Below are 20,469 nucleotides of genomic sequence, written 5' to 3' on the forward strand. Positions count from 1 at the left end.
ATAAGTATACAGAAGCATTGTAATTTGTTTCTGACTTTGGGTAACTGCTGACAAATATTAGCTTGCCTGAATTTTGTCACACCATCCAGCAAAGTATCTGAATGTTTGCACAGACATTCCTACATGGGTCTTCAAAGCTAAAGTGTAGACAGCTCCTGAGTCAATGGCCTCAATTGTTGCTAATTCCTCTTGGTGTTCTTCCATCAGGTCAGCAAGTCTTTTAATTAAAACACAAGTGAGAATCAAAAATAACAACACTGGGAAACGACACCTCCAACTATACCTAACTTACAAACATGACGTGGGACTGCAAAATACTGCAACTCAGGCAAAATTTCCATTGACTTCAGGATTGGGACCTTTGGCTATTTGTTAATCTAAATAAGGGCCAAACACCCAATAAAGTCAATGGGAGTATTTTCATTGACTTAAAAATGCTCTGACATCCACACTGCAATACAGAGACCAAGTCAAAGTAACCATATCCCAGAGCCCCTAACCCCTCCCCCGCAATTCTGAAATGTGGCCACTCTAACCCTAGGACAAGGAACGTCCATCAGATTCAGATGGATTTTTCAGAGGAAGTAAGATAAAGTTAAGAACCATGAGCAAATATAGCAACACCCCTTACATACCTGTACATTAATCTCCCTCTTTCCCTTGCATTCATTCTTGCCCATTCACCATTTTCAAATGCATCTTTTGCTGCTGCTACTGCCTTGTCAACATCAGCCACTGAAGCATAAGACACCTTTGCTATTATCTGTCACAAGACAGCTAAGTATTAGCTCACATTTAAAGTGGTGTTACATGCAGTACTTCCTTTCTCTCTTTTTTTTTAAATTTAAATATAAACAAACATTTAATTTTCTAATGGCTACCAATTACGTATGGGTCAATCAGGTTCAGAAAAGCTCAGACACCACTGATGGTGGTGGAATTCGGAGGACTGTGTGAACAGCCAGAATTCTGGATCCCTCTTTCCTCAAACTCTGCTAACAGCAGAGCACACCCTCATGCCTTATTTTATTTCTTCAAAGATCACATGAACTTACTGATGTGACAATGAAGAAGTGAAAAGCTTAGTGTCTGGCATGACAATAGAATGCCTAAAAATTCTAGAATACCATCTGGATATTGCCTCCCTGGAATGGTGTATTTGTTACATGTATCACCATAGATGGACACTTATATTTAAGATGCCTTAAGAGAATACCAAACTGCTCAGGCTGTACTTGATTCTGGCCTCATTAATAATGGTATAACTAGCTCCACTGACTTAAGTAGAATTCAGTTACTCCTGATTTACAGGTTTCAGAGTAGCAGCCGTGTTAGTCTGTATTCGCAAAAAGAAAAGGAGTACTTGTGGCACCTTAGAGACTAACAAATTTATTTGAGCATAAGCTTTCGTAAGCTACAGCATGCTGTAGCTCACGAAAGCTTATGCTCAAATAAATTTGTCTCTAAGGTGCCACAAGTACTCCTTTTCTTTTTTCCTGATTTACAGTGGCATATATGAGATCATAATCAGGGCTGTTATTTATAACTTTTCAGTTAACAGTTGCTCAGCCAAGATTTGGTACTTTTTGGAAAAAAAATATGTATATTGAGAAGTCATTTTAAAAAGTGATTTAAAAGGACACTTTCAAGACAAATTTCCCCTAAACTGTAGGATTTGTAAAAATAAGCTTTTACAAAACTTCTGACCAAGAGAAATGTGCTCAAGACACTAACAAAAATCCCAGTGGAAACATTTTTTAAAAGAACAAATAAGTATCCCCCTGTTCTGTCTGCAAAGTATGAGAACCTGCTAGTGAAACTGACTTAAAACAGATTATAGTGAAATTAATCAGCCAGTTTTCACTATGCTGCCTAAGATGCAAAAAGCGAATAAAAAGCATAAAAACTGAAAAGTAAATTAGATTAAATTATTAACATTTCAAGATAACTAAAAGTTGAAGAAATTTTTTAAAGTTTAGATTGTAAAATAGTAAAGGATTCTTTTTAAATGTACTACATGATTTTCAACTTGGCAATATCCTTTTAATGTTTCAGATTATTTATCCAGAAATGTAGTATTCAAAATAAGCCAGTATTTATCATATGCAGAAATTACTCACTGATCCATCTGTTGGGTTTATAGTGTCATATGTTTTTCCCTCTTCAGCATTCATAAACTGTCCATTTATAAAACACTGGTAAGGCATCTTCACATTCATATTGTTAACATTTTTTGAAACCTAGCAGTGAAAGAAACACAACATTTCAATGTGTCTTACATCACTGCAAACTCTCATGATTTTGTCGTGAGTCTCATGACCATTATTGTTTTCCTTCAAGCACCAGCTCCTGGAGTCAAGTGGATATGTGATGATTTCAGCCTTCATTCTTAAAAAAAAAAAAATTCTAGCTCTTGTGGCTACGGAGAAGGCTTCAAAATGTGATTGATTTGGTTTTATATCCCTGCCTATCCTGGCTAACAGCCATTGATGGGCCTATCCTCCATGAATTTATCTATTTCTTTTTTGAACCCTGTTATAGGCTCGGCCTTCACAACATCTTCTAGCAAAGAATTCCATAGGTAGACTGTGCATTGTGTGAAGAAATACTTCCTTTTGTCTGTTTTAAACCTGCTGCCTATTAATTTCATTGCGTGCCCTGTAATTCTTGTGTTAGGAGAAGGAGTAAATAATACTTCCTTATTTATTTTCTCCACACTGGTCATGATTTTATGTATCTCTATCATATCCCCCTCCGCCCCATGCTAGGGTTCCTTGGAGGAGAGTCTGTTGCTGTTTTCCTCAAAAAAGCAGATTTTTTGTGGGCATGATGACTGAGATACATGAGCAAGGCACTCTAAGGAAGTTTACAATACCTAGGTGTGCAATACGCATGAATCCATCCACTGCTATTGATCTCCCAGTTTCATGAGCAATGGAATTCACCAAATTTCACCTCCATCCCCAGTCACAAATAAATGCAAACTACAGAAACGAAACCAACACTCCATCAAAGAAAGTGGGTAAAATGTCAATAAAACCAAAAAAGGCTTACATAATCTATGACTAATTCTTCTTCTTCGTCCTCTCCCCTCAGTTTCCTCACAGCCATCTGAATAAAGTCTGCAAACTTAGTGGCCATATACACATCTTCATTTTGCAGCTGAAGTCCACCATATTTTTGTTTGATCTCTTCAATCATCCTGAAAATTGCAGAGAAATAGTAGGTTGATCTTTACACTGAAGTATTGTTGAGACAGTCAGTTATTTGGAGTAGGGTTTTGGTTGGTTGTGTGCAATGTGTTGGCTTTTTTGTGAGCATGCTATTACTCTGTAGCTGTACTGTATTACTGCTAGCCATTGGGCTATATGGGGTCCTCAGTTATACACAGCAATTGTGGAGGTGTTATTAGGGGCAGAATTTGGCCCAATGGCTTTGAAATACTCTGAAGTAACATTTTAGGAATAAATGGCAAATGATGAACATTGTGTCCCATGTAACAGCGTGCGCTCCGCTCCTGCCTTCTAGCTTCACAGAAGCTGCTCAGACTTCACCAGTTAGTTATCCACACAGTGCAGTTTAGTTCAGATTCCTGCGCCAACCCCCTTATAGTTCTGTGCAACAATGCTATTTGCAGTGTCCCTTGTATCATCAGCCCTGTCCCCGGGGGTCTGAGAGGAGAAGTGGTCTCCCTTCCTTTGAGAGCTCTCAAAGTTTGGACTTGGACTCAGCCCTGCTCCTCTCCCCTTGCACTTCCTTCCTGTGCCTTTTTAATCACTCCTCAGATGACGGGCTAATTAATCCATTAGCTCACCCAGTCTGATTAGCAGATTCCATTCCATTCCCCATTCTGACCTCTCTGGGGAAACAAATTAGTGCCAGAGAGATCAGCTGACTGGCTAGCTCCCAGCACTGTTACCTCATGCAAGTATTGTTCACTCTATTTAGTGCAGCTCAGGAGTTGTGAATCATGTCATATTTGGTGGATTATTAATAGCAATGATTTTGGTAAAACTCTCAAGGGCTTCTCATGTGATGGCTGTGGACATTTGGGGTAAAGAAAGGAGCGATGCTCACTGATGTGACCTGACACAGCATGGTGACCTCACTGCATTTGGGAATAGTGGGCTCAACCCTCCTTGCACATATCCCCACTGATCTGAATGGAAGTTCGGCACACAGCTGCAGAACTGGGCCCCCGGATTTGGACTAGTTGTGTCAGAGCTCTACAAATATCTGCCATGGTACTCCCTTAGTTTCGGGGCTAATCCTGCCCTTGTTATTCAGGCAAAACTCCAATTGAGGACAATGTCATGAGAGTTGGGAGTATTGCTTGAGTAAGCAGGGCAAGGGCCCAATCTTGCACTGACTTTGGTCGGTGAAGGATCTGATGTGGCACTGGGATCACCTTATTAGGTTTCGGGGAGTAGGAAAAGGAAGTGGTTAGTGCGGTGAAAAAATGCATTTAAAATCATTTTCTCTTTACTGTTTTGTGACTTCTGATTGGGGAAGAGTGGGGAAAGGGAAAAATCACAGATATCGTGAGAACCAAAACAAGGTCACAACTATCATTTATCGCTTCGAAACATGGCTATTTAAAATATAAAAAAGTTACCTGACAACATGCATCGAGGATGCTCCAGATTTGAAGAAGTCTGTAGAATCCTCAATTAGAGCAACATTGCTCAAAATTCCCTTCCAAATGGACTAAAAAGTATAGAAAATAAATGAGGCATTAATACAAACAAACCCCTCTAATGGCATAAAACATCAGTTCACTGACACTAACCTAGGTCTGTGTGTATATTTTTAAAACATAACGGCTTCTTTAAAATCAATTACTTCTAGGGATAATAAAAGAGGAAGCCAGAAAAGCAAATGAGCATTTTTGCTGTAACCACCATGCTAATGATTTGCATGTATACAGTTTGCATTTTTTTTTAGTGTGGCAGGTGAAATTACTGTTGACCCTTTGGCCTGAGCAGTTAGCCAGCATGTGGGGCTTTGCAGGTTTGTTTTGAATTGGGGAACTGATGTTATTAGTTGTCTGAGTACGAGCTATTTCTTTGTTGCAATCAGGGGCAGCAGAATGAGGTTGCGGGCCATGGAAACATTGTGGGTGCTAATATATGTTTCCTCTCCCACAATATCTCATGAAGGTGAGAGTGGAACCTGGTTATGCTTCCACCCCTGCATGCATGCATTGGGGACGGAGGTGAGAGCGGAAGCCTGAGGAGGTGCTGGAGATCAGGCTGGCTGTTAGGAGGCAAGTAGGAACAGACAGCTCTCGTCTCCCCACCTTCCAGCTACCACAGGTCCCAGCAGAGACATCCAGTCCAGGGAGGAACATATGCCCCAGCTGCCAGGTTGTGGGAGAGTGCACAGGCACCTGGGTTGGGGGCAGGAGAGCACTGGCACATAGGGCATCAGCTGCTGGAGAACTGCCGGGACGCCCATTCCCAGCCAGCATCCAGCTTCCACAGGGAAGAGAGCTGCGGGCTGGGCAGCTCCCACCAGCTTCCGATCTGCTAGCTCCTGGCAGGTGGTGACCGTTTTCAAACTGTGGGGCACATCTCCTTAGGGCAGCGGGCCAGTTTGAAAACCTCTGTGCTAAATAGAAGGCAGAAATGACTCCATGTCCTCCCCCATGTGTTGCCTCTAGTTTGGGGGGGGGCAATGCCCCCCATGCCCTCCCCAATCGCCACCCGTTTACAGAGTACGTACACAAAGTCCTGGTTCCCCGAACACGGTAGGAACAAATAGCAGCAGGCAGTTTCTTTGCTCACATTTTCCAAGCCTGCCTCTGCAGAAAGTCCTGTGCCCCAAGGAACTCTGTCCCTCTGCTCCCTCTCAAGGCCATGCTTCATTCTCTTGCTTCCTGGTGGCTTTCTCGTTTTCACACGCACACAGCTTGCCAAGCAATCCCTTTTAGGCTGTGCATTTGCCATCAAGCCCAGGGAACTGCTCAGATTTTGCTGTGTGGCCAGTTATCTTGGGCGGTAGTCTCCCATTATTTCCAGCAACTGTTACATAAAATGGGTTTAACTGCTCCTTCCCCCTAGCCTGAAAGAAGGGTGGTTAGCACACCCATCGGCTTCAACCAGATCTGCAATTGTCTAAAGCTCAAAGACCCACTTGACAGCCATTAGCACCTTCCAGCATAACGTTCCATTATTAGTCGTAGTGCTATAAAAATATTCCTGTTGTGCATAAAAATTATTTTCCCTAATATTACGTTGTATAACAATGCAGCAAAATACAGTGCAATACCAACAGTTTTCTTGCCTATCTATTATAACCTTAATCTTCCAAATAACACCACCACTTTAGATGTATAGGATCTGATCCCATGAGGTGTGAAGAGGGCGGGCTGAGGAGGACTGGAGGATTTGGTAGTTGGGTATGTACAACAGGGACTTTTGGCACTGGGGAAGGGCTGGGAGGTAGTACTATAGAATAAATACTCTAGATGGATATTTCTGTTAAAATGGCGGTGTAATTGCTGCGAATGTGCACATTTAAATTGTTACAAATCAGTTTCAAGTTGTCTCCACTGAGTCAAATAGGGCAATTCACACCTCTAAGAAATATTGTTTCTTAGGCTATGTCTACACTATGCAGCCATGTACAGGTCAGACTTCTGTATCAGATAAAGACTGACTACAGGGCTTTCATCTCAGAGAGAGACACAAGAGATGTGTCTTCCGTAAGATCCTTTAATGTTCTGCCACGTATGGCTGAGGTTAAATATGGGATGTCACACATGGTGCACTATATACACTGAACAGTATAATACAGTGTAGCATTCCGTTACAGGAACCCTTGAGTATGAACCCGCAGCATCCCCACAGGGGAGTCCAGCACAGCACTTTCATGCGCAATGATCTTCATGGCCCCAGAGTCCGAGCTGCGGGGCAGTGTAGACAAGCCCGCAGATTCTGTTTTAGAAATAGGATCAAATCTTGCTGCTGAATGTTTCCACGAAAAAAATGATGCCAGCTTCTCCAGTTTGTTTGGTGTCTGAAGACCCCATTGTTGAGGGAGAGGTCATGCTGGTTCTCTGACTCTGCTTTGAAGTGTGTCTGCCTCACTCATAGCATATAATCCAAAACCATTCTCTTCTCGACCTGGTCTTTAGAATCAATCACTTATATCTAAAGAAAAAGTTTCTAGGACCATATATACATTTGTGAACGCCTACCCTTATCTCCAAACACATCTGAACTAATTTCAATAGCTTAACATTCATTTTTGTACTTTTGTATATATTTTGTTAAGAAATAACTTGCACCTTTAAATAAAAGTTATATCATGTCTGTACCTAGACATCTTTAATGCTTTTCAGTAAACTAATATCCTGCTGAACTAGTTTACAGAATTACCTTGATATCTTCCGCCATCTTTTTCTCCTCTTCTGTAAGTTCTATGACAGACATCTCATCAGATGAAAAATATTTAGATGCAGGGATCATTTTTCCATCTTCAAATTGTAGATTTCTCACCAACAACTGAAAAAGAGGGAATATGATTTAAGTTGATGGAAAGGCTGTAAAACATACTAAGGAGAAATTAATGTGTTAATTCAAATAATAATGAAATGAGTAAGTGTCTGGTAGGAAATCTCAAATCTGTGATAAAGATATCTTTAAATATTTTCTTCACCACAAACTATAGTAAATACAGGTACAATTTAACAGATCATAGAAATTAACGTATGATGGGGGGTAGGGAAATGCCTGTAAGGATCAGTGGGACATGAACACAGACCTGCAAGGTTACTGGACAACCACCATCCCCACGCTGCCACCTGGTGGCATTTGGAACCTAGTTACTCCCTGCAAACAATCTGCTGAGGTTCGCGGGAAGTTCTACCCAGAGTGATCTGACTGACACTGGTTTTAGCAATCCCTGATTGGCACCTTGTCCCTGTATAAGTCCATGGGGCGTACCAGCAAGTGCCCAGGCAACAATGAGAATCCTTAGCTACTTATCATGACTACCCTGCTTCTCTGTTAGTGAGCTCCTGGTTCTGATCTCAGCTCTGACTTCAGTTCTGACTCCCGATCGACCCCTGGAACTCTGACACGGACCCAGTATCGGCCAGATTCCTGACTCTGTCTCTGACCCTCAGCTTTGCTCATAACTCTGACTTAACCCTTAGCTTGATTCTTAACCCTGATCCTGGCCCTGAACCCTGCTTTCAGTTCTGGGATCCCAAGCTCCCACCACTAGTCCTGCCTACCTTCACCCAGGATCCTGACAATACCTAAGATAAAGAACAGAATAGCATTTAGCACTCTTCATGAAATAACAGAAGATTGACATGTTCATGGCTGATTACCTGGCTGCTATCACTAGCATTGCAAAGATTACATTTGGATTTGAATGGCATGAAATCTCCATACAGTTTACATTTTCTCCTAATGTTGATCAGTCCATACAGTTTTTCACCTCCCTTACCCATGTCCCCCCGCGCCCCTCCTACACTATTTATCTTGTTGAACACTTACCATCTTTCCATCATTACCAAAAAGAACTAGGCCATTTTTGGTTATAAGCCCAGATTTTGTGGTGCCTTTTATTGCCAACGGTTGTCCAGGAGGCACTGGCCCATCAAGTAATGATGATCCATAGAAAGTAACCATCTACAAAACAAAATGAATGACAGATGCATAGGCTCTAAATCTCTCTCAACATGCTGAAAATGCAATGACACTGTTTTCCGGCTGTTAATGGGGGACAGGCCTTTTGTTCCCTTTACTTGTAAACTGCAAAAATTGTGTGACTTCACAACCCACCATATGCAACTCTTTGTCCAAATGCAAGCCCAGGAAAATCCTGTGAGTGACAGCTACGTAACACCAGGCCAGGCCCTTGTTTCTTGTCTTCTTACACTGCAAGCTTTGGGAGGCAAACACAGTATCCATCTCAGCGTTTACATAGTGCTTACCACAGTGCGGCACAGATCCTGATTAGGGCTTGTGAGCAATATGGTAATATAAATATTAAATAATAATTATAATGACTAAATTGAGTATGCTTGGAAAATCTCCTAACGTTATTTACTAGGACTCAACTGTGAGCTCTGCTGTGGACCTGTGCAGGGGCCAAAGAGGGCACAAGGAGCCCCCCTTACTCCCCTAGACAGGTTACCTACATCACCAGAACCTGTAGGGGAGGGACAGTAGCTGCCAGCAGGCTGCTACTCCGCCCCCAACCTTGACTCATCCTGGTCGATAAGAAGTGGGTGGGCCAGAGTTTTGGCTCTGGTTCCAGTGTACCAGTGAGCACAAGGAAGCTAGTGCAGAAAGGGAAGCAATCTGAGCTAGCAAATGGACTGGTGCAGAGGACCTCCCCAATCCTGAGCAAGGAGGAACGAGGACCAGGCTGTGACTATCAAAGTCACAATCTGATTCCTGCCCTGCTCCTAGGGTAGTGCAGCTATCTGCTGCCTCTTACTCGGGCTGGACTGTAGGATTAGAATCCAGCCCATAAGGAGAGCCAACCAAAGGCTGGTTTGGTAGCTAAGCAACTATCATGCAGCCATTAAAGTAACTTTGATCTGGTCTCGATATACTTACTCCTGCCTCCGTGCTGGGAGCTGGACTAGAGGACCTCTTGAAGTCCCTATGTTTCTATGATTCTATGACTTTAAAACATTTTAAACAAGGAACATTTGGATCAAGGACATACTGCCTTTTATCAAATTGAAAAGAACAGCTTTGTGATAAACGGTGATTTACTTTTCTTTCTGGTAAATGGTTCCAGGATTCAAGGCCAAAAATCCTTTAACAATAATTCATTTTGTATTTCAATGGCTCGCAATATTATATTCTGGTGTTACCTTGGGACATTAGTATCTCATTATCATTATGTGATATCTCATCATATCTCATTACACAAAGTAAAACTATTTCCCCTTGTTTATTCCCCACCCCACCCCACCCCACACTTTTCCTCAGACATTCTTGTCAACTGCTGGAAATGGCCCACCTTGATTATGACTACAAAAGGTTCCCCCCCTCCCCACCGGTAATAGCTCACCTTAAGTGATCACTCTGGTTACAGTGTGTATGGTAACACCCATTGTTTCATGTTCTCTATGTATATAAATCTCCCCACTGTATTTTCCACTGAATGCATCCGATGAAGTGAGCTGTAGCTCACAAAAGCTTATGCTCAAATAAATTTGTTAGTCTCTAAGGTGCCACAAGTACTCCTTTTCTCATTATGAACAGTAATGTCTGGCTATTTCCTACAGTATCTGGCACTATCTGGCTCTGCCCTCTCTGCTTATGGATTTGAACTAGAGCTCAGTCCCTTTCAGACACATGCTTTTATTTTTTCTTTGAACTAACTGACCCTATCAAATGGACTCACGTCTTGGACTTAGCTGTGATTTTTCTGGTGATTGATACTGTGACACTATGTCCCCCATATTCTTCATAGAGATATTGTTATGAGTATGGCATAATTATGATGTATTTTGTGCAAGATAAGGCATGTGAGATATCATTGTAAAGGTTATGATTTACTGAATATGATTGTCCCATTCGTATGCGTGTATCATTTCTGTACCTGAAGTTAGGAATATTGACTATATCAATTACAAGTGGGTTTTCACCTGGGGAACGCCCACTCGACAGAATGCAGTCAGTCTGGATGGGCCATTAGCGAAAACAAGAGGTCTTAGAAGATGTTTATCACCCAGAGAGAGGCCTTCCTGAGGGTGTTACAACCAGCCTCTGAGTTATGGCTACAGGAGCATGTGACCAAGTCACATGGTACTGGAATCCATCTTGGAATACCAATGTTTTTCCACTGACTGGCATCAGAACTATGGAAACAAAGGGTTCCCGCCATATGCAAAAGCTGTTTAAGGCAGGGGAGTGACATCATCGTGGTTTGTTCTTCACTGTCTCCCTGCCCAAGATGACTCCTGTAAACACCTAAGACTGAACTGGGAAAGAAAGGACTGAACCCAGGCTAGAGGATGTCTGGCCTGTGAAAGGAATATCTGGAGTTTTAAGATGCAAGCAAGTCTCTGCAATCTGCCTAAAATAACATTTAGGGTGAAAATTTGCTGCTTACCAGTTTCTTTAGTGTACTAAGCTTAGTTTGCGTGCTTGTTTTATTTACCAGGTAATCTGCTTTGATCTGATTGCTATCCCTTATCACTTAAAATCTCTCTTTTGTACTTAATAAACTTGTTTTCGTTTTGTCTAAAACCTGGTGTGTGGAATTCATAACTGGGGGGGCAAAAAGCTGTTGCATCTCTCTCTCCACATTGAGGGAGGGGACGATTTTCATGAGCTTACGCTGTACAGTTCTCTGTGCAGTGCAAGACGGTATAATTTTGGGTTTGTACTCCAGAGGAGGATGTGCACTTGAGTACTGACTGGGCAGTTCCTTAGCTGATCTTAGCATGTGTGTGTAAAGCTGCAGCTGATTGTGTCCCCACCTGTATGTGTGCTGGTTAAGTGCAGTCTGAACCATGAGGAGAGCTTGGCTGGCTTTGCCTCAGCAATACAGTGTAAAGAGAGCCCAGGCTGGTGGGTCAGGCGGTCTCAGTGGTACCCCGGTTACAAGTGGCACCCTGGGGGCGGGCGGGGTGGGGGGGTGGTCAACCCATCACAGGAACATTTTATTAAGTGACTTGATCTATATTCTGATTGTTATCAACGGGAGTTACATGTGATCACCAAAAGGAGGCTGCATCTCATCTGTAACTTTTATTACAAAAGCAAATAAAGATAGTATGAAAAGTAAGGAAACACTTAAATTTCACATATCATACCTGGCCATCAATCACTGTCCAAGCTCCAGGTACTTTATCATGCCCTCGGATCCAGTTATGCAAAGCTTCTGCAGGCTTGTCCCAAGAAATCTAGGAAATCAAGACACATGATCTGATTCTTTCCTATCTGGCTATAAATAAAGATAACATTTCTTTCCAATAATAACAGCGACAAGTTGTTTCTCTCTTTCAGTTGTTTATTTAAGAATCTAGAAGGGGTCTTGGTAAGGAAAGGAAAGGAAAGGAAAAGTGACATTCTCCAGATGGCTAGTCATCGGAGTTGTAAATTGGGACACTATGAATCTTACTCAAAACTGCTTCTGCACAAGCTTTCCTTTTCAAAGTCTCTAATTCATATGATAAGTATGAGGATCACACATGGAGGATGCAAGGGTCCCTCTTTATAAAGTTTTTATGACAGATTATATTCATGTTAAAGACACAAGCAGTATGTATGTGTTAGAGATGGGTACAATCACATCAGTAAAAAGAGTCACATATAGTTATAAGCAACCTGTGGGACTCTATAACAATTGATTAACCATTTATTAAAACACTAATCATGTATTAACCCTTTATCATCTCTTTATTAAGCGAAACATTAATACAGCCTGGGATTCACACAAGGTATTCAAAGAATGAGCCAGTTTAATGCAAGGAACATGCATGGATCAGGCTGCATTAAGGATCCTTTAGCACAGCCCATCTATGACCCTTGTAATCCTACACAATGCATGCATGATGTTAGCACTTCTGCTGCTATGGGATATGATATGGACTTAAAAAAATATTTATTACAGAACCAAGCCCATGATATTCAGTGGTCTCTCTAGTTTAAGCTCAGAGAACATTTTACAGCTATGTTATAAGCTGATGACAACACAGTTTTACAACAGAGAAAAGAAAACATTGCCTCATCCAGCTCTCCTTACTCAGGCAGAACTCGCAATGAACTGAGTCTGAGTGAGGAGAACAGGGTTGGGACCACAGACACATATTTAACAAGTGTCATAACTCTACAATAATAGATAAATAAAACTAAACGGCTCTAAGTCTTCCTTAATAACTCATTTTAATTTTACATGCATCATTTAAGTTAAACAACAGTGCTCGTTTTTCCTTGACAGGTTTCAGAGTAGCAGCCATGTTAGTCTGTATCCGTAAAAAGAAAAGGAGTACTTGTGGCACCTTAGAGACTAATAAATTTGTTAGTCTCTAAGGTACCACAAGAACTCCTTTTGTTTTTCCTTGAGGCATCCTCAGCAGCACCCCTCCAGTGTGCCTGTTGCAAAGGTCTAATATGCATCTTCCCCGGGGGGATTATCAGAACAGCTAGGACTCAGCCATCCTTCCTTACCCTGTTTTGCTGGTGTACCCATGATGTCCAGCAGTGTATGGGGACAACCAGAATATGATCCAAGCCATTTATCTTTCTAGATCTGGGATCATTTTCGGAAATCCACCTGTAGATCTATGTGTCTCTTCAAAAATGTTAGTCAATAACATTTTAGGCAGAAAAAGGCAGTAGGCAGCATTTTATATGAAGACTTTCTATAGAGGCTACAGATTGAAAGCTTTGCTATGCTGGTTTTTTTACACCTCCTGTTATCAATAGTTTGCACTGTTGTAGCAAAAATAATGGAGGAGTCACAGATAGCACTCTATATAATTTATGGTGGCTTTCCCAGCCTTGGATAAGGTCCCTGCTTAAATAGGTAGAAAAAGCAAGGAAGCTTATTATACAACTGGTCCAGCATGAACAAACCATATAAAATATGTTCCCATTATAGTCCTTATATAGATAATTTAAAAAAAAACGTATTTAAAACTCCATCTGTTTGACGGAGAATTAAATTTTCCCAGCATGAAATCTCTTTCTGGCAGAAAGTCCAGTGCTATTTGTTGGGCGGGGGGGGGCGGAGGGTCTAATCCAACCGCCTTTTTCCAGGCAGTCTGATATATTAAGAATACTAAGAAACAGCAACTGTGTAGATGATCCTAGATAGCACATTATGTTGCTAAATATAAAAGGCTGAAGCCAGGGCATAAGAGCTTTGCCTAGGGATCTATTACATCTCCGTGGAATTCATCCAAAAATTTGGGAGGAAAGGGATTCAATATCTTAAGATATTAATAATTTAAATATATCAAAAAGTATTATTCTACCCTGTGAATACAGAGGAGGAATCACTGAATAAGCCTCTCCCTTTTTATTAGTGAAAAGCATGGAGGGTGGGATTTTCAGGTGCATCTAAGTGACTTAGGAACACAGGTCTCATTTACTTTCAATAAGATTTATGCTCTTAAGTCCCTTAGGTGCTTTCAAATTCATAGAAGCCAGATCCAACAGTCCATGAAGTCAATGGGATCCTTTCCATCAGTCTCGGGAGGCTATGGATTAGGTCCTTGAGGAATAACACCATATTTTAAAATACCAACAGAACACTAGTCATTAGAAGTAGTTGTAATATTTATCTGTAAAATACAAGATCCATTTTAAATTATGTAACTTGAGTCTGAACGCTCTCCCTCTGAAGTCAATGGCAAACTCGAAATGATTGAAATGGGAGCAGGAGCAGGCCCTTACTGTGCAGAGTACTCTATTAAAGACTCAACAGAAGATTAAGTTTCATGAGTGATGGCCATGAGGGACCATATGGTCTCTTGGCACTTGCAGAACCAAATCCTGGGATAGGAAAGAACACAAACCAACCAAGCAGCTCTTGGGTTTGCGCTGTTCTCGGAAAAGGGAATCACAGTCTACTATTGCTTTTTATTTATCTTCTCCTCCCATCAGTTCTGTTCTCTCTCCCCCTATTCCTCTGAAAATGCTTCTCTGCCAACTTTTCCTTTGCCCATGCTGCTCAATTCCCTCCTCCCCCTCTCTTCTGCGAATTCCTTGGCATCTCTTGCCTCTTCTCTGGCTGCAGGTCCTGCTGATGGCACCTGTCCTTAAGGCCTGTTCCTGTTACCTCTTGTAATCCTTCTCCTATGCAGATAATCTTTCTCCTCCTTGGTTTCAGCTGCTTTCAAGGAACAGTCTTATTTATTTATTTATTTGTTGCAAAGAAGAGGCTAGACATCTGTAAAAACAGCTGAAAGCAAAGAGAAGAAACCAATACTATGTGATCTCCTAGCTCTCTCTGTAGCACCAATAAGTATTTTGCAGATCATGAAAGGTTCATGGATCAGAGTTTGAGACTCCCTGATCCAGGTACTTTGTTAAAATGTGATCAAAAGTGAACATGGAAGTACAGAGCATATTTGTTTGAGAGTAATAATAATAAAAACAGAGGCAGAGAGGTTCCGTAACTTGCTCAAGGCCTGAGCGGAAATCAGAGCTGGGATTAGAATGCAGAAGACCCTTTCTCCTGCTTGTATATACACTCCATTAGATCTCATCTCTCTCTCTCTCAGGCAGAATGGGCATTTTACTACACGCATATCTCCTACACACTGCTCCTGAGTTGTATGCTCCAGACTTCACATCTGACCTGGTTAACTCATAATTAGTTCAGAGAGAGTATTTAGTACCACAACACACTGTCTAAACTGTCTTTAAAGACACTGTGTGTGGCACTAACTATACTCAGACAAGTTTGTGCAATTAGCCCCTTAATTTATTTTTAGAGCAATAATTTCTACGACTAGAGCTTGTAGAGAACAAGTCAGAATGATAAAATATTTCTGCGCTTTCTATTTGTGCCAGACTTGTTCTTGCTAATTAGGACATGGTCCTCCACACGCTAAAGTCAAAGCGACAATTCTCATTGACTTCCACTGGAGTAGTACCAATACTCCAGAGATCTTTTGGTGCATTGAACATAAAGTGGAACTACATTGTTATTAGCAACACAATGTTGTGTTGTTAACACAACAGTACCTCTGCATTTTCTTTCTTCTGGATCCCTTCATATGTTGCCCCTTCTTCAGGCTGAGGCATCTGAGGAGCTTTACCATCAGCAATTAGCTGGACAGCTTCTACCTAAACAGGAAAAAAGCAGTTTTAATTGCTCCAATAGGCCAATTTTTCTCTTTGTTTACACATACTCTGCCCTCAGTTATACTTATTAGAGTCAGTAGAAGTTTTTCCTATGTAGGGTACAGGACTTGGCTCTTTATTTATTTTTTAATCCAGGGTTGCTGAAGTGTAAGGGACTGATCCTGCAAAGACTTGTGCATTTGCTAACTTTACACACCGCAGGCCCATTCACATCAAGAGTATTACTCACTCACAGTGAATAAAGCGAAGCACTTGCATAATCCTTGCAGGACTGAGGCCTAGCTGAGGGCAGAATATGACCCTATATATTACATTCAGCCTTTCTGTTTTTAACAGTTTGCAAAAACAGCAATTACTTGGCAGATTCCTGTGTAAATCCCTGCCAATATTCAACAGGAAAGGAGGAGGGGATTTCTCAACTGTTCCATGCACATAGCATTTTTTAAAAACAAATTATGTTTTCTGTTATGTTTTGTGTGTGTGTGTGATGCACCAGCACACACACCAAAGTCCACACTTTTAGGTTTAAATTTGACTTCCTGATCCACAAGTAAAATAAGGTTCTGGCAATTTTGCTAAACAACAGAGCCCAGACCTGCAAGTCCTTAATCCCCTGCGTCATCTCACTGATTGCAATGGGATTACTCCTGTGAGTAAAGATCTACAGGCTGTGGTGCTCAGATAGTAGCAAGGTACAGAAGAGTTAATTTCCTCTGGGGACATTGTCAAACTACAATTGTCTTTGTGCCTTCTGTGACATGTGGAAACAGTCACCTTTTTTTAAATAACAGAACAAAGGAAGCTCTAACAGAAATGTTGTCTCAAATTTTCATTTTTTTAATTTGAAAGCTCCAAGTCCCTGTTTTCTATGATGCTATAAACTATTTGCTGCTGATTAGTCCAGTTTAAAACAGGGCAAATTCAATGCAGGTGTAACTCCATTGAAGTCAAAGGAGTTACATCAGAGATGAATTTGGCTCATTGACTTCAGAGGGAGCAGGATTTATCCCCTACTCAAAATATTGTTGGCCTCCAGTGGTGTGAATGAGCATAGCTCCATTGACTTCAATGGAATTACTCCAGCTGCAGATCTGGCCCAGTATATTCCAATTTCTTTAGTATCTAATTATATTTCATTTATGTTCAAATTCCAAGAGGATTAACTATGCCAGATTTTTCCTTTTAAAATGTCTGTATTCAGCACAGGCAGACTTACCATAGCTTTTATGCCTTCTGGGAAAAGAAAATTATTATATAAGTCATCCACGGTATCGTTCCGTCCTACATCACATTCCCGTTGCAGAAGAATTGGTCCAGTATCCAGACCATCATCAGCCCAGAAAATAGTAAACCCTGCTTTTTTATCTCCTTGAATTAAAGTCCTGCCAATAGAATATTTTAGAATAAATATAGAGGGAATGACCTTAGTCACAAATATCAGTCCATTTGATAGTTCATATGCCTGATACAGGCACAATATGGAGATGCATGTGTGTGGAGTCTCATCAGCTTTCTTAGTACAGTCACTTCATTGCTATTATTCAAGGAGCTACAGGCTTGACTCTGCTGATGTGTACACACAATGACATAAGCAAGGCTGTGGCCAATGTCTTATGTGTTGTGCTTTGCAGTCCAGTCATTTTTGTTTCATAGTTTATTGTGCTAAATTATTTTAAATTAATTATAAATGGTACAACAAATGGCACAGAAGTTCTGCAGTGGGATGTGATACCATTTGCAAGCTGGAACCATCAGTACTAACAAAACAAAATAGTACTAATGTCTGTGCTTCTATACAGTCTTTTTCATGAACATCTCCAAGTCAGTTACTTAAAATTAACTAAATAAGCTTCACAATATATATGAGAGGTAGGTAAGAGAAACAGAGGTGGCTTACTACTAAAATGTATTTCCAGGGTGGAACATGACAACTGTTTAACAAAGCACAGCAATACTACACAACAGTTTAAGCACAGCAATGCTACACAACAGTCCTATTCCTATTAAGTGAATAGGAACATCATATCCAGTTATTGCCTTCAATGGAACTATAGTAATTTACATCATCTCAGAATCTGGTCCTGAATTTTGAAAGAATGTTAGCCACACAGGTCCCAATTCCCCTTTGGAGCTACAGGCCTTCCACACTGCTGGAAATTAGGCACAATTGTCTCTACTTGTGTGGCTCAAAACTGACACACAAAATCAGTGAACACCTCTTAAACATTTGGCTGTATATAAATCACCAACATTATTTCCTGCATGATCTAAATGTTCCTTGGCAGCCTCCCACCTTAGTTTTTGCGGCTTCACAGAACAGCAGCAAAAGCTGTAATGACTGCAAGTTGGTGGATTTGGAAAACTATAATGTGGGCAAAGAAGGTGATTGCACTGCAGAAGTGAGATTCTCGGTCTCTGGAAATACTAGCGAAAATACCTAAGCTTGTCATATTACTGGCTCTTGCAACCTGAAACAGAACGTCCAACAGAAGAGAAGAGTTGCCTCGCAGATATGGCAGCAGCACTGATGTGCTATAATAGAGGGTATAAGTCTTCAGTGAATTCTAATTATGGTGGATTTAACTACTTAACTACTATTAGCAGCGGAAGATATGTTACTAAACCTCCTCATTCAGCAGTAAAAGTGTACCCCTATGTGTTTGAACTGAAAGAAGGCTTGTCATAAGGAAGGACAAGCAGGGCTTGTTTACAGATATAATAAAAGTTTACAGATATGTGAAACCTTACACAGATATGTAAGGCAAATATGTAAACCTGTTTCAATTTTCTTCATTAAGTGTTCACCTCTTTCTTTTTATATACTGAATAGAGTTATGTGAGTGAAAACATACTAGGAACATGATTCATAGCAGCAATCTCAGTAGAACACTGAGTAATAAAACTGGTAAAAAAAAAAATCAGCAAAAATTACACTGAGACCATGGGCCAAACCTTCAATAAGGCAGCTCAATCAAAGTCAATAGAATGATGCCAGTTTAAACCAGTTGAGGATATGGTCTCTGTATCTTTCAGAGATATGGGAAATCTAAATAGCTTTGGGGTTTTTTGGTAAAAAAATAAATCATCTCACCAATTGATAGCTGAAGCTCCTCTGTGGCGGGGAAGGATGGATGGATGGTAGATAATTGATCCATGCTTAGGACTGTCAATAACATCCATAGGGATGAACTGTGTACAGAATGGAAGTACATTTAGATCTGCTCCAACTGATTTGTAGGCTTCAACTACTTCCCGGTTAGGCTTGCCCTTAACTCTCCATCTGGGGAACTTAAAAACAGGGGTGCCATCTTTCTCTGCTGCCAGTGCTAAGAAACAAGAAAAATACATCATTTAAAAAAAAAGTATGTTACATTAAAAATTAAAATGTAACAAATAAGGACGACATAGTATGACAAATCAATCAGATAATTAAATAAAAAATGGCTTCTTTGTATTGATTCTAAAATGCCATTGTACTCTATTGCCCTGTATATACTAACCTGTGCCCACAGAATTCAGATACCTTTGGCGTGGGGAGCATGTTACTCTTACTATATAGCACCATAAAAAACTACTTTATGGTACTTGACACAGGGTGGCTGGCTTCAGTGATTAAAGTAGGTTTAGCAGCTCTATGCCAGAACAGGTGCCCCCAGTCAGGCCAATTAAGGGGGTGGAGCTGAACCTGGGTCAAGAGGGAGTTTCAGTAGGTACGTCTATATTGCAATGCAAACCCAGGGTTTGAACTCAAACTCAAGCCTAACCCCCCTTCTTTCTACAAAACAATCACAACTTAACATACAGAAAGGAAGGTGAGCTATGAGACCTTGGCTGTGACAAACTAAACAGTCTCCAGGGTGCCAAGTTCCTTTTAGTATTACACAGTGAATCTCATACTCCAGTAAGAGAAATATCATGTGGAAAGGCTAAAATTTCAGGGAGAAAGAGCACAGTAAGAGGGACAACTGTTTCACAAACAAAGGAGCAAGTATCATCACGTAGGAGGCCATCAAGGGAGAAGGTTGGCATAATAGTTAAACCAGGGTTAATAAATTATTTTTTGTCAAGGTCCAGATTTCTTGGTCAAAGTATAGTTGAGGTCCAGATTCCAGAGAAAATAATACAAAACCAACAACAATGGAAATAAGTAAATAAAAAGATTTCACAATCTGAGTTACAGAAGTGCCAAGCACTCACAGCTGTAACTATAGTTAGTGGTGTCACAGTTCCCAAAGTAACAGCACCCCTGACCCTGTGCTGGGCTCCTTGAGGGCACCCAACTTAGACCTCAAGCCTCTAACCATCACCTCTCTTAGGGCAGAGGCCCACAACTCTCTCCCTCTAGACCAGGGATTTAGGCTTCAATTCTTCCTGCAATTCCCTGTGAATATCTGATCAGGTCTGACTTTAGTTCAGCACCTTCAGTTCTGTTCTCTCAGAAGCAATGATAGAGTTAAGCAAGGACCAGCCAGCCTTCATAAAGGAAAGTATTATTTATTCAGAACAAAAGCACTGAAGAGAAAACATACCTTAAAAACAATAAACAGATTGTGTGAATGTCAAGCTTACTAGGTGTTACCTCTCTTCCACATGGAGACCTGGCATGTTTTAAAACTTCAGGTCCACTCGCAGGACCTAGTTCCATTGGTCACAGTCTCATGCCAGTTCT

The 20,469-nt window shown here is 40.9% G+C and overlaps 1 protein-coding gene across 1 annotated transcript in view; it reads right to left on the bottom strand.

Annotated features, from left to right (window-relative positions):
* The window catches only part of ALDH1L2 (aldehyde dehydrogenase 1 family member L2), a 50,581-nt gene that overhangs the window by 19,411 nt on the left and 10,701 nt on the right, over positions 1-20,469 (bottom strand). Inside the window, exons 3-13 of the mRNA XM_074940896.1 lie at positions 18,892-19,126; positions 17,017-17,182; positions 15,681-15,782; positions 11,798-11,887; positions 8,511-8,645; positions 7,383-7,508; positions 4,616-4,707; positions 3,055-3,202; positions 2,121-2,240; positions 636-763; positions 67-217 (exon numbers count right to left, since the gene is read on the bottom strand). Of these exons, the coding sequence (XP_074796997.1) occupies positions 67-217; positions 636-763; positions 2,121-2,240; positions 3,055-3,202; positions 4,616-4,707; positions 7,383-7,508; positions 8,511-8,645; positions 11,798-11,887; positions 15,681-15,782; positions 17,017-17,182; positions 18,892-19,126 (1,493 nt within the window). The remainder of the gene's footprint in view (positions 1-66; positions 218-635; positions 764-2,120; positions 2,241-3,054; positions 3,203-4,615; positions 4,708-7,382; positions 7,509-8,510; positions 8,646-11,797; positions 11,888-15,680; positions 15,783-17,016; positions 17,183-18,891; positions 19,127-20,469) is intronic.

Source organism: Natator depressus, chromosome 1 (genome assembly GCF_965152275.1).
Source record: "Natator depressus isolate rNatDep1 chromosome 1, rNatDep2.hap1, whole genome shotgun sequence".
Taxonomy (NCBI): Eukaryota; Metazoa; Chordata; order Testudines; family Cheloniidae; genus Natator; species Natator depressus.